At 34.2% G+C, this 15,512-nt stretch overlaps 1 protein-coding gene across 3 annotated transcripts in view; it reads right to left on the bottom strand.

The window, feature by feature from the left end:
• Positions 1-15,512, bottom strand: part of LOC145277545 (multidrug resistance-associated protein 1-like) — a 164,115-nt gene that overhangs the window by 106,020 nt on the left and 42,583 nt on the right. The window contains exons 1-2 of one of the 3 annotated variants that reach the window (XM_080129015.1): positions 11,702-11,782; positions 11,381-11,468 (exon numbers count right to left, since the gene is read on the bottom strand). In XM_080129015.1, coding sequence (XP_079985141.1) covers positions 11,381-11,428 — 48 coding nt within the window. In that variant the 5' untranslated portion in view covers positions 11,429-11,468; positions 11,702-11,782. Of the gene's footprint in view, positions 1-11,380; positions 11,575-11,701; positions 11,783-15,512 lie in introns of those variants that run through there. The other 2 variants (XM_080129014.1, XM_080129013.1) reach the window with 2 other exon arrangements.

The raw sequence follows: 15,512 nt of genomic DNA, 5'->3' as shown, positions 1-15,512 counted from the left end.
ACTATTGTAATGCAGTTGGTGTGGGCAGTATATATATAACTTATGAGTGTTAAACATTCTGATATGTGATTCGTCTAGTGTATATTTATAACAGTACATATAACATTTATGATCATTTTAAACATTGTGATCTGTGATTGCCCAGTGTTCTCTATTGAGTGTTGGTATGTGTATGCATATATTAACAGTTTATCAACAGGGTTTAAACAAGAGACAAACATCGTCATCAGTGGGAACACCAGCGAAAGACTATACCACAAATCTTCCTTTCCAGTGTCCAAAATTCAAAAATGTGTTTTTTCAAGAAGTAAAAACGCCAAGACCTGAATTATATATGGAGGTTTCATTTATACTTGCTGGGTTCCTTTTCAGAGTTGGTACGCTTCGTATAAGACTACATTTTACTAAGTTCCCCCCTTCTAACTTCGACAGCCGTCAAAGTGTTATGCAGTGGGGAGATCCATATCAAAGACATATAGATGCGACATTTATATAACTATATATGATGACGATAACAATTACTTGTTGAAGTCATTATTTGTAGGAGAGAGGATTCAGTTGCACTTTTGAGGAGGGGGGACAAGCAGTTAACACTTTGGATGGGTGTTACATATAAATCTTCCTTTACAAAGACGAATGACAAAAGCACATTACTTTTCAGGTTGAATGATGACAAACGATGAAAACTTCCAAATAACATGATATTTATTCTTCCAGTTGATTATGATGATGATGACCAGAGATTCAATGCCTTTAGATTTCTACGTTATTTTGTCTCCCTTTCTTTTGCTTCCAAAAGGAGCTTAGCTAACTCTCCTCCTCTGACAGTTTTGAACACAACTCCTGAACTCGACTGACTGAACTGACTCATTTCAAACTCTCTTAACTGAATATATTGAATTATCTTTCTTTGTGATATCAAAGCGTGCTCAGACCATGTGAGAGTCCCTCACGTGGATTCACATGCCTTTGTAACACAAAGAAAATTGTCTATTATTCCATTGTCTATTATTCCTAACTGACGTATCTTTGTTTTAGAATTATTTCTACTATAATGGCAATTCACTAAATTCTTAAATATAAATAGCAATATGTATTCACTTTTAACTTTTGATTACTGGGTTAAATTCTAGCCTTTTCCTTTAATAAATATTATTTTAAAACTTATTTACGTTATTACTCTACTGGAATCATCTGCTAATGCGTCGTGTATCAAACTGATTGCTGATAATTAGACTCAAAATTTATTTTTCCATTACATCATCACTACACATAGCCAAAAAAATCCTTGCTGGGTTTTTGTCACGTATCTTTGTTTATATTATCATTAGCTTAAATTCCATCTATGAAGTTAATATTCCTATGAATTATTAAATGTAAATATTTCAACTTAACATAACTTTCCACATTGATAACATTTTTCTATCTAATAATTACAATCATAATAATCGAATATTTTACTTTCCAGTGTTTTCCAGTAAACTAACAACATAACTATCTTTTAATGGAGGGGGGGGGGTAATATCTGTTCTATTCTCATTAGGAGAAGGAAGGAATTACTTCCTCTTATTCTTTTGGAGTGTGAAGTAATGTAGTCACTATTTTGGTGTCATGATCATCCTCCAAGGCATCATCTCTTCTTTTGGTGACAGGGGGGAGGGAGGAAGAAATTGCAATATTATTTTGTTATCACAGTATCATCGTTCTAGGCATTACTTTCTTTGCGGGGTCAGAAGGCTTATTACAGTATCTATTTTCTGGTTAATATACCCTTCTCCTAGAAGATTACCTTTTTTTTTGGAGGATGGCCATAGTGTAATATCTGTTCTGTTGTCATGCTGCTCTCTTCCCAGACATTACCTCTTATGTTCATTCATCATAGTTTTGCCAGTTCAATTAATGTACTAAATAAATCTCAAACATCAGTGTGTGTGTATGTTCATATGTCCACTTTTGTCATTTGCATCGTACAAGCATGAACATGGCATTGTTAGAAAGAGCAATCCCTCGGATAAAAAATGTTGGAAAATTGGAAAAAATTGTTGATTATTTTGTATAGAAATGTTTTGTTCAAATTAAAAACCTTGCTTTCGACGTAGTTTGCCAACCATGCATGCGCTAACCATCATTATGTTCTTCTGTTTTAAATAGCTAAATTTGCAATGTTATAACATCTGTGTCTTCATTGGCCCATCAATAATGTGTGCACTTTCTAACTTAATTTTTGCTCAGAAAATTTTGCTTTCAGTTTTGCTTCTATCTGCTGCCATCTAAATCCCCGCTTTTGTTTTTGTTTTTTTTTACGACTGGGCAAAGCAGGGTCCCCCCCCCCTCCGCTGGTGTAGTAATATAAAGCAATATTTACTATTGCATTCAGCAATCAGCTTAAAGTTATTTTTATTATGAAATATTTGTTAAACATGCATAACAAATGAAACATTCAGTTTGTTCTACCAGGAGTTTAATTTTCGATTTTTGAGTGATTGGGAGTCCAAATGGCTAACAAAACCGACTTTTTTTTTCGTTCTAACTCCGACTTGACACTACTTTTGTTTCAAAGTAAATAAATGATGTTAAAACACAAAAATCTGATTCGAGTAGGTAGACGAGCCTTTGGTAACGTTTGTTGTATATTTTTTGCCCCCCCCCTTTTGTTTCTTTGGTAAAATGTACATTCGTTGGTGTTTGCATGACTCACACCTATAAAAAAAAAAAATGTGATGCCTGATTGCCAAACATGAAATCAAAAAAAAAAAAAAAAAAGAAAAAAAACTAATTATGAATATATGATGCTTTTGCTCATTTAAAAATGAATTGTTCCAAAATCGAATGGGACGTCATAAACATGACTCATTTTATTTAAAGTATATTTAGCTAACAATTATTTTTATGGTAAGAAAAAAATAAGATGGTAGGTAAGCAACCATGGATATTTTCATGGTTCATGTTCATATTTAATTAATGCAGAAAAATAAATCAATGTACCATTAATCGCTAATTTCCTTTCAGATTTTTTCATACTTAAATGGTTTTTTTTTAAACATTAATAATTACAAGTCTGAATTTTTGAGATAAAGATTAATTTTCATATTATTTGGATTATAGGACTACAGTTTTCATCTCGAGTGTCATTTCCACAATGTTTCGGTTGATGTAACCTCAGACTTTCTTCAGGTGTATCTTTTCGAACTCTGGAATCTTTCTGCCAAATTAACTTACTTGGGACTTCTACCCAGTCATGGCTGACTGCATGAAAGCATATTTTTGAAATTCCATATGGATTCCGGAGTTCGACAAAATAGACCTGAAGAATGTCGGAGGTCATATTGATTGGAATATTGTATCAATAAAACTCAAGATGAGAATAGTAGTCTGAAGAATTCAAATACGAATACTTTTTTAATTTCTTTCAATGAAAAGTATTTTTCTTAAAGAAAAACAAAAAATAATTTTAAATTAGAACACTAATTTAAAAGTGTTTATTCATTTTACACACATTTGTATTGACAATAAACACCATTTTAAAACTACACGACCAAGGGCAACCCGAAGGTTCCATTTTTATTAACACTGAAGTGTAGGAAGAGGGAGGGGCACTATTCCCAGCATTACTCTAATTGACCTTGATCCTCCCCTTATAATGCTGAAGGTTTAGCAAGAAGGCATCAAGCACCAATTTTTAAGTCTTTGGTAGAACTCAACCGAGGATTGAACTTTGGTCTCCTGATTCATTACCGTTATGTCAAGTAAATCATTTAATGATGATACAAAGATTTTGATATTTTTTGTGTTGGCCATTTTTATCAACAAGTATCACTGTTTTCTTAAAAGTATCTAAATTTTGATCACAAAAAAAATGCTGAATTTAGAGAGTTGGAAAAAAAAGTTGGTCCTTTATAAAAATTAAACATAATAATAGAATACATGGTAGCTTCCTTCAGACTTGATAGACTATGGATACCCACTGTAAGAGTGCCAGTGCATGCAATTATTGTGGCAAGAGTTGCACAATCTCCAATCACACCTCTCCTGTTGTTAAATACCAGTGGCAAGTGGAGGTTCAGAACAACTAAACAATGTCGAAAAAAGCGGAGTGAACATACAGTGCTTAGAACTCCCAAATGGTCCCCTATCTGTTACTAGCCAGGCTCAACGTTGCTTAACTTTGGTGATCTGACGAGAACTGGTGTGTCAACATGATTATGCCAGACACACACACACACACACACACACACACACACACACACACACACACACACACACACACACACACACACACACTACTAGCAGGCTGCCCAACATTGCTTGGTTGTAAAATATGTATATATGTTATATTTTAATTCATTTATATTTATTATCACAGAGACAATTCTCTATTGATTATTATCGAATATATAGTAATGATTTCAAAAGTTATTAAAAAAATATATAACTTGGGTGCCATCCACTAGAATCGAAACTAAAACGCTTAGTACTCCAGCCTTAATCATTATTTATGTCTTCAGCATAGTTACCATCTAAGTTACCAACAAATGCATACAAAAGGTTAAAAATTAAGCGACTTTGGGTTATGAATGTTTAATTTTGCACATGCGCAAAAGTAACAGCAGGGTAATGTTTTATTCAACTTACCCTTGCCAAGGTGAACTGTTTTGTTTTCAATTTTGACCCTTTAGCGAGAATTTTTACAGGCTAAAAACAAAATTGGAATTTAACCCTTTATGTGGCAGAGATGGGTAAACGTTAATAGGAAAGCAAATTTTGATTGCTTTAACTTTATAATAATAGATGTAGAAGCAAAAAAAAAAAAAAAAAAAAAATTTTTTTTTTTTTTTTACACAAAGTCATGTTTTCACTGTTGCATGTTTTCATTGTCGCAGTTTTTATAATTTTATATACAGATTTTGTCTGTCACGATTTTGCTCTTGATCACAATTTTTCCAAATGTCATAAATACATTGCAGAATTTATATCATTTCAAAATATAAGAGATCTTAACTTCTTAGAAATGGAAAATATTGCATTAATAGTAAACTAGCTGGACCTATGGAAATTCTACAGGGGACTCTTCATATGTAATATATCGATGTTACTATTCTGTGGATGTTCAGCATAAATAGAGATGCTCTGATATTACTGTAGCTCTTTTGTTAAAACTGCAAAAGTATTTATCTAAGCTATCAGTCGTAAAGACTAAACTTGTTTCCTTCAATAATTACAAGAAACCATCTCTACCACCAATAGCAATGGCCAAAGATTCATTATCTGAAAGTACTCAGCCTAACGTTCACAGGAAACATGAGTTGGAACAATTACATTGAGAGCATTGCCAGTACCGCTTTTATTTTGTTAAGTTTTAAGTTCTATTTATCTAACGTTCAAAACTCAGTTGCTAGAACTAATGAGGTTTCAGTTATTTCTATGATTGTTTAACAAGTACTCCCATAGAATGTGCTCCAATAACCTTATTGCAGTTGTACCCTCTCAACATAAATACCCCTTAACTAACACGACTTGCAGCAAAATCCAATGCCTTCACTATAGAGGTTCCCAGATACTGAGCGTCTTTCCTTAAGTCAATTGTCTGTTCTGTTTCCCCTCTCTATCAACGTGGATAAATTTAAATGTATTGTGAACAAACATCTCGCTGCTCAACTCTCCAAATAAGATGCCCCTACATATCTTGCTCTTAATTACAGTAGGTCCTATAGATGTAAGAGCTTTGTTTTAGGTGAATAAAAAATTAAAAAAGCAAAAAACATAAAATAAGAATTTTAGTTTAGACTTAATTTTTTTCTGAAATAAATGTAATCTCCAATCATCTACCATTTATATAACTGATAGATGAATTTTATCTGTAGGCAAATTGTCAAACACAAGTTGCCAGATATCCTTGTAAGCTGCTTAACATTTTTGTTTGCTGTGAAGTTAATAACCCAAACACTTGAAGCAGAAGCCGTGTCACGGATGAGACGGTTTGCTAGTCTACCATGGCTGCCACTAACAAGTATTTACAAAGGATTCTTATGTCTTCGCATTAATAAAAATAGGCAAGATTTCACATGTTCGTATTTCTTGCCTAAGGTTGAGAAATATTTTTTTATATTTTTGATTGAATATTTATTGAAATCAAAAATAAAATTTAAAAAAACATGATTATATCTTTAATTATTTTTCTCTAAGCCTTCCATCGAACAATATATCTCTGTAGCAATCATAAACACTACATTTTTTTCTCATGCCAAGAACAGCCTTTGTAAAGTGGTTGGGTCACACGATAGTCAATCAGTCTCCAGGGCAAATTAATTTCCACTGACTCTTGAAGGACTACTTTAGTTCCTTTAGGAATGATAGACAGCAGTTTGAGTTCCCTAGAACCAACAAAGAACCCCCCCCCCGCCACACATTCCTCTCTCTCACTTTTGTCCACTGGATTTTCTTAGCCTAAAGATAACATGCTCAGAGTTATGGCACCCAAAGAACTTTCTTACTTTCCTGCTTAATTCATTTCTTTACTAACACTTTAGCCGGTCCTTGGGTGTCCATTGGACAAAGGCAGGAGAAAGTAAAGGGGGATGAATATTGTTTTTAAGGAACAATCTGACTGCCGTCTGTGATTTCCAAAGAAGCTGAAGCAGTTCTTTCAAAAGATCAGTTGAAATTTATGTGCCCTGAAAATTGATCAAGTGTGATCCAATGACCTCATAGGAGCTATTCTCTTTGTAAGAAAATAAATGCTAAGTTTATTATTGCTACATCTTCTGAGCAAACGGAAAATATATTTTTTGGACACATTTTTAATTAACATAGCATTTTACTACCTTTGGTCTTGTCTCATCTATTCATTCATACATATAATAAAATGAAATCGATTTGTTCAATCTCAATTCAGACACCATAGGACTATAAATAGAGATACTATATATATATATATATATATATATATATATATATATATATATATATTTCTAATATGATTGCATTCCCTGCCAATAACTAATGCATGTTTCAGGATAGTTATAGTCACTTAAATTCAATTTCAGAATTTTCTACATTTATTCCGTTCAACCTGAATTCCAAAACAGTCATTCTTAGAGGAAGTAGGCATACCTTTCACTCACTCCAAAATATTTACTTCCACTCTCCCATCAAACACCAAAAACTCTTCTTCGTTGGCTACATTTTCTTAACTCCATTCACAATTGTTTCACGTTTTAATTACATTGTATTATCTATTACCAAAATTAACTCTCCTCCATAAATACACACTGCTCCCGCTATCTTAGTAAGTTTTTTTTACAGCATTTTGATTGGCTAACTAAAATAATAATTCCAAGAACAGTAGAATATAATTACCGAACACTAAGCAAACATGGCATCAGAGATAAGGGTTAATGTGTGTACGGTGGTTACTGGGATGACAGTGTACTACTAATAGTTAGTGGTAGAAATGGATTGGGGGGGGGCTCAACAAGAACTTGTTTACATTGGACTTGAAGACAACTATATTGTAGTTAGCTGGAAAGCAGACCAGTGGAACAGTTCCACAGGTGGGCAGTTTGAGGAAAAAAGCTTTGTTCATGGAATTTGCATTTAGATTAAAACACAAACAGAGTAAATAGTCGCTGCAGCTAAAGAAGTGTATTTTTGTGAAAGTTTGGCAAGGAGGTACCATGGATTGCTGCTCAGACGAGCACTTTCCACAAAAATAATGATAGATAGGCTTGCAACGTCTCTTCTGTGGGAAAGAGGTTGCAGGGAAGAAAAAAGAGCATCACCTACTAGGTTTCGAAAGACAGGATAGTTATTTTAATTATATTACTTTGCTTTGTGAGGTATATAATGAATGAGAAAGCTATTATCAGATGGGCAATATTTACTGCCCTTAAGTATTTTCAAAAGTATGGATTTAATGGTGTAAAGTGTGTTGTAAGAAGTATATAGATGTTGAAGGATGGGCTAGAAATCACTCAGGCATTTTTGATTGCTAAACTAAAAGATGTTACTCATCCAGAACTGTTATTCTATTATGTGATCCACCAGGAGCATCTAACTGTAAAGTGGCGACCACGGCCGAGCGAATATGTATCTAACAACTGGTTTGAATTGAATAAGAAAAGGAGGTCATCACGTCCTCAAATAAAATACCAACATCTTTGCTTTAATAAAACTAATTTTATTTTATTGAAACATCAGAATATAAAAGCAAGGTTGTTTGGCAGGCAGGCTTCAGCTACAAACAGAATATGGCATTCTAGAGCTCCATCTTGTCTTGCCGTTCTTTTTTTCAAAGAACAAGAATATATGGAACAGACATATCGAGGGTATTGCCAAGGCTGCTGCAAAGAAGGTGGGCTTGCTCTACCATACTAGAAAATTACTTATGCCCGAGAGTGTTCTGTACTGCTACAAGACCACCATTCGCCCATGTATGGAGTATTGTCACATTTGGGCTGGTGTATCTGCTATTAGTCTCTCACTCTTTAATAGGGTTCAAAAAAGAGTTATCAACCTAATAGGTCCTGCACAGTCAGCTAGGCTCCATCGATGAAATGTTGCATCCCTCTGCCTGTTTTACAAGTATTTTAATGGTAAGTGCTCCAACAAACTACAAGCACTTCTATTCCCTCTACATAAATACCTCCGACAAACCTGATACGCAGCAAAGTCCCATCCCTACACGGTAAAGATCCCCAGATGCCAGAAAGCCTACTTTCATGTTTCTTCCCTAGGACTGTTAGACTTTGGAATTCCCTTCCAGATTCCTGCTTCCCTGACTCTGACATGCAGAAGTTTAAGTATAATGTAAACAGACATCTTGCTGCTCAACTCCCTACATAGTATCTCTGCAAATTATGATAGCAGCTCCCTATGCAAATTATGATAGTAGCTCTCTACATCAAGGTTGCACTGTACCTTGCTTGGGTTGAAAATGCAAAAAACAAGACAATTTTTAGCTTCTTATCTTCATGACATCTTGTTTAAGAACAGATTATATTTTTCGAGCAATGAAGTGGGTCAAATAGGAAAAGCTGCAAATGTGCATGTGGAATCATTATGCAAGAGATTGCATCTGCATACAGAAGAAATTGTACTCGTTTTAATTAAATAAAAAACATTTTTTGAAAGTATTATTGTAGTTTACAGTTGAAATATTTAAAAAAAAAAAAAAAAAAAAGAAAAAAAAGTCATCGCGCTATTTATCTCCCTCCTACGGTGGGATGATGTGACAATGGTCGGAAAGTGGAATTTGAAAAGCCAGAGATCTAAATGAGGAGTACTCTGACCTACAAAAACTGCCTGGGCAGCCCCATCAGAATTTCCCGGTAGGGGCGTCTCAGGCAATTAGCAATAAACTAAACCCCCTTCTCAAGAGGAGAAGAAAAACCTTGAAGGGTGTACCTCAGTCAACAAGCCATTTCAATGATGGACTTTTATGCCAAGGGAAATCCCACAGCTTGGTATCAATTATGGCATGGGATCACAGACTATAAATCTGGATTTTAAAGATTCGGCAGCATATCTTATAGTCATTGATGATTGATTATTTTACTTTCAATTTAAAAAAAAAAAAAAGGTGTATATCCAGTTGCCTGCTTTGGGTGCATCCCTCATAATGTTCTACAATAGTTACAAAACAGCATAATCACTGACACACCGATTCTCATTAAATAATTGAAGTTAAGCAACGTTGAGCCTAGTCAATATCAGATAAGTGACCATTTGGGAATATTGGATGCTGTAGGTAGGTGGACAGCGACTCACCCCAGCAAAAACTGCAAAAATGCAAAGACTGACCTAGTCATCCCTCCTGACCAAAATATACATGTGACTGAACTGCTTGTGAATTTAATATTCACTTGAAATTTTTTTTTGGAAGAAACCAGCTCCAACTAGAGTCAAGTACCAGGCAGGCAGCAATATTGTAACTGTCCAATTTGATTCTCGTGCTTTTCTTTCTACTTTTAATTTTAAAGTAATTTTTGAATAATACTAAGATGGATTGTGAGACATACAGGAATATCAACAGTTTTATGGTCTGTGGATAAGGTAATATGGAGTAAAAATAATAAAAAAGGAGCCTCGGGGAAAGTAGAAACAAAAATAGGGTGACATCGTGAAAGAAATTTAAAAAAAAAAAAAAAAAAAAAAAAAAAAGGCTGGGTTGTGAAAGTAGAAATAAAAAAAAAGGGTGGAGTCAGAAAAGTAAAAATAGAAAAAGGGCAGGGTCATGAAAGTAAAAAATAGAGAAAACAGGGCTGAGAAAGTAGGAATAAAAAAAAGGGTGGGGCTGAGAAAGTAGATATAGAAGAAGAGCAGGGTCGTGAAAATAGAAATAAAAAAGGGCAGTGTGGTGGAAGTAGAAATAAAAAAGGGCGGGTCGAAAAGTGGAAATAAAAAAAGGTCAGGGTCGTGAAAGTAGAAAGAAAAAAGGGCGTGGTCGTGAAAGTAGAAAGAAAAAAGGGCGGTGTCGTGAAAGTAGAAAGAAAAAAGGGCGTGGTCGTGAAAGTAGAAAGAAAAAAGGGCGTGGTCGTGAAAGTAGAAAGAAAAAAGGGCGGTGTCGTGAAAGCAGAGATAAAAAAAAAAAAAAAGGTGGGTGGAAAAAGTAGAAAAAAAAAGGCGATGTCGTGAAAATAGAAATAAAAAAAGCGCAGTATTGTGGAAGTAGAGATAAAAAAAAAAAAAAAAAAAAGGCGGGTCGAAAAAGTAGAAATAAAAGCCCAGGGGCGTGAAAGTAGAAATAAAAAAAGAGCGGTGTCGTGGAAATAGAAATAAAAAAGGGCAGGTCGAAAAAGTAGAAATAAAAAAAGGAGCAGGGTCTTGGAAGTAGAAATAAAAAGGGCAGGGTCGTGGAAGTAGAAATAAAAAAAGGGCGGGTCGAAAAGTAGAAATAAAAAAAAAAGGGTACGGTCGTGAAAGTAGAAATAAAAGTGTCGGGGTCGTAAAAGTAAAAAGGGTGTAGAAAAAAAAACAACTAAAAAAATGTATGAAGAAAAAATTGAAGGAAGGAGAAAAAAGACTGAATGAAGAAGAAAAATAGTACTTCTGCAGTTTACAGACACTCAGTGTTGAAAGATTACATAATTTAGAAACTCATAATTTACAATCAAGAAATACCGTAAAAATTGAGTTTAACTTGACAATCCTGTCAAAAATTAATATATATATAGCAAGGTCCGTAAACTGCAAAAGTACCAACGCAACATAATATATATATATATGTGTGTGTGTGTGTGTAAAGGAGGGAGAAAAAATGAACGACAGAGATGCTTAAATAAAAATAAATAAATAAATAAAAATACGGTGAAAAATTGAAAATATACGGAAGAAATTCTGTGCGCGTGTGTGCGTTTATTTATTTAAATGATAATGTACTTACCCACAATGGTGTCCCTCCACAAAATTGCTGGAAATTATTTGAAGTCATTTATCCTGAGACTGGCTATTTTTCCAATATTTTCCTATGACTGGAAAAAGAAAAAAAAATGAACCAGCTGGTCTGTTAAAATGAAAACCTTGAAGTTTTATGACTGAACAAAATACTCCAAATTGAAAAACGAATTAGCAATTGGCATATCCGGGTAAAGTTTGTTATTCTGAACACTTTGAGTTACAATCAGGAACTAACGCACCCGTAAATAACGATTAAATACTTATACGAAGCGAAGACACCGAGTGGATGGTGTTAAAAACTTCTCACCTAACCACGACCACACTTTTTGGGAATGAGGTTGCAAAAAAATAAATAAAAAGGGAACATTTTTTCGTCACTTCTTTCAATCAGATAAATTTTCATTTTGAAAAGAAATGGGATCGGCCTACGATAACGACGCCCCCCTCCCCCCTCCCACCGCGTCTAAAAAACATGACACCCGATTTTATGTATATATTCAATGCAATTACATAGATATGATTGTCAGATTTGATTGTTTTTATTTAGATGGTATGATTGACAATTTTGAAACTAATTTCATCATTAACATAAAAAAAAGAGGGAGAAAACAAATGTGAATTGTTTTGCAGCATATCAAACTTTTTCGAGAGAAGGAGAGAAGAAAATATAAAGGGGGGGGAATAAAGAGGGGGAGGGAAAAATAAGGGGGGAGGGAAAAAATAAAAGGGAGGAAAAAATAAAAGGAAAGAAAATAAGAGAAAAGGAGAGAAAGAAAAAAAGTTATTTTATTACATAATGTTTTAGATCTCCATATTAAAATATGTAATTTCAGAAAAGGGAATCACATTAGTGAGGGAAATTATTCCCAATTAGCATTTAGGTAGAGTGCTTTTCACTCAAAAGTATTGCAGACAAAATAAATTACACCGACATAAAAAAAAAAAAAGACACTAGTAAGAATTGGCTCAGTGATAGAGCTTTGGGTCTAAATCCTGGGAGTTCTGGTTACAAATCTTGGAGGTTTTCTTTTGAAGGTTTTCTATTTTAATAGATTTTTCTTGCTAGAATTTGATATTCGCTCCCTGCTCCCATGACTATACAACCATGCAGATATTTTAATGTAATGTTAACAAACATCTTACATAGTCTGCACTTAAAATACCCTTTAAACATGGCCTCTAATTCACAGTTTGGAGGTGAATCAGAGTAAAAAAAAAAATAAAAAAAATTTTTTTTTTTTTTTAAATATCAAAACGAGCATTTTGATAAATACTCGTTTTGACGAACGTCATATCGAAAAACTCTGGACGAACGTCATATCGAAAAACTTTGGATTGATGTGATATAAAAAAGTTAATTTCTTGAATGGTCATAGTCGTTATTTAGCACTTCAGCCTCGTCATTACCGTTTGAGCTATTGCAAGATGAACAAAAACGTTAAAAATTAAGCGACTTCAACCTAAAAATGTCTATGTACGCATGCTCAGAAGTTAGTTGATTTACTTCTGCCAACTGTTTTTTTTTTTTTTCACTTTTGATCCCTAAGCAGCCATTTTAAAGGTTAAAAGACAAATCCAAAGTGTCACCGAAGTCAAAATACTCTGTATATCAAGTTTCAAGTATGTAGACCAAATATTCAGAGAGGAATTTGGTAAAGATGTTTCACACACACAAGGTCACACATACACATATATAGAAAGATGGATAGATAGATAGGGAAATAGCCAGAGTTATCCTGGAAAATCCATTCTAGCAAAAATTTATTTTCACCATGACTAATGTTTGTACAAAATTTTAAAAAAAAAAAAAAAAAAGAAAAAAAATCAAAGGCATGGTTATTGAGAAAAGTGCAAACAAATGAATGGATTGCTAGGTCCAATTCCTACTTTGTCAGGGAACCAATAAGATTCTTTTCAGAAACAAACAGGACACAAGGAAAATTTGCTGAAAGTTTTCTTCAAGGTTTTATTTGGAGAGAATTGACTCAAGAGAGAGACTAACGTTCCCTCAGCTAATTATTTATTTCTTAACTTTCTAAATTACTGAAATGAGTGACACACATGGACAGAGAAATAACATTCACCTTTGATTACAAAGTTTTCAACATTATTGGCGGTGTTTCAGTCATACTGAACAAAGAGACTGATTTAAAAACCTTTGTTTCTCTCAGCTCAAAAAACGTAACGTCACCAGTAGGCTGTTTTGTCTACTGTTTTATCTGCTGCCTCAACTTTATGTCACTCGTCTCTGGAAACAATTGTTTTTCAGATCTAGGTTGTTATTATGCACTCAGTGTGACCCTTGTCAAAATTTACACTAGTTAACTTAATCACCATTGACATAGGATTCCTAATGTGTAACACTATAGTTCCTAGTTATATATATAAGTTAGGTGTGTGTATTTGCATATATAAGATTCAATCTTAAACTAACCGATCGTTATTAATTTTGGAACACAGTTTGGGTGTGTAGGGGTGAATAACATGAATTATATTTAGTTTAATTTAATTTTATGTAAAAGGGGCTAAGCGGAGGTGGGAGCCCTTCATAAAAATTCAAACACCTTTAATTTTTGTGAAATTTTAACCATAGGTGTTACACATGAAACATGAATTGAAACCGGTTTCAATTTAAGATATTTTCTAAAAAGAATTCAATCAAATTATATTTTATTTTTTAACAACATGCTCCAACAATGAAAAAAAAATAAAAATAAAAACGAATGAACCAGAATCAAGTATTGATTTTGTAGAAAGAAAGTTATCGACTGGGATATCATAGCCTAGGCTACAATACACGTACAAACACACTTTTCTTTGTACTTTGCATGTTTTTTATTGGCTTTTCATTTTGTACTTTTCTTGGGGGGGGGGGGCTTTTCATTAATTTTTTTAGCACCGCATGATTTTTTAAATCGTATCTAAAAAAATTGTATCTTAGGGCGTAAATATCGATGCAATGTATCATATTAAAAAAAATCTTATCTTAGTGCATTCGTATCTCAAAGTATTATTGTATATTTATATTTGTCTAATATCTGTACAGGGTTGAATGATAAAATTGTCGCCATAAAAAAAAAAAAGACGACATAATTCCATTTGATGAAAATCTGTTTTCTTTTTTTGTTGCAGACCATCTACTAGTTGGCCAGTTGTGTACAAATCCCAAGAGTGGTAGGAGCCTTCTTGCATGTGTGAAAGTGACACAATGCTCAATGAGTGAGATCGGAGATGCACTGCTGTACAAATCATGCTCTCTATCGATCCAAGTTATGACAACTGGACTATTGCCAGCACCCTCAAAATACAAATTCAGACCGTTCACCAAAGTTTCCGTCCACGGTTATGGTCTTTGGTGTGGTTTTAAGTGAGTGCCACATCATGCCACCTCACATTTTCGAAGTCTGCTTGAAAGTAAACATCAAAGTGTACCTGAATGGGCTGTCAAGTGTGATGATCGCCTGGTGCAATCAGGTGGCCAGTGGCAGACCCTGGGTGTGGTAACAGGACTCGGCGCCAGCCCACGTCCAAAGAAATTTAGGCTTGGCTTCAGAAGGAGTGCTACGACTTTGTACCCTTCTCTCACTGGCCCCTCCTCCTCCAAACTGAACCTGCTGAACTATTTTATTTGGTAATACATTGACAACATCACCAACATGACCTCCTACAACACTAAAGTCAGCCTGATCACTGCCATCCGTCAAGTATTCACCCAGCTCTCGTCAGTGCTTGTGAAAAAGACATGCTCCCAGTTCCAGACTCTTATCGAGGTGGTGATTGAGGCTGAAGGCGGCTACATTGAATAGATGTCAGCTCTACTACAGAATCAAGTTCCCTGAATTCATTTTTTTAATAAAAGTTTTAAAATAAAGCTGTAGTGTTGCTTTCTTTAGGGCAACAAATTTATCGTCCCACACTGTATATATATTTGTACACATCCCAAAATATGGTGCAACTATTCAGTTCTAAGGGAGAGAACACTTTAGCTCCTATGGGGAGATAAATATAATTATCACTAAAAATAACAAAATTGACATAACTTTAAAGTGATAAAAATAGCATATTATTTCAACTGGCGTTTCATAGTGTAGTGGTATGCACACCGAATCATAGACTAT

This window comes from Euprymna scolopes, chromosome 6 (assembly GCF_053919585.1).
Source record: "Euprymna scolopes isolate OS-2025 chromosome 6, ASM5391958v1, whole genome shotgun sequence".
NCBI lineage: Eukaryota > Metazoa > Mollusca > Cephalopoda > Sepiida > Sepiolidae > Euprymna > Euprymna scolopes.
Note: the sequence above shows the minus strand (reverse complement) of the source record. Positions and strands in the feature narration are given on the sequence as shown.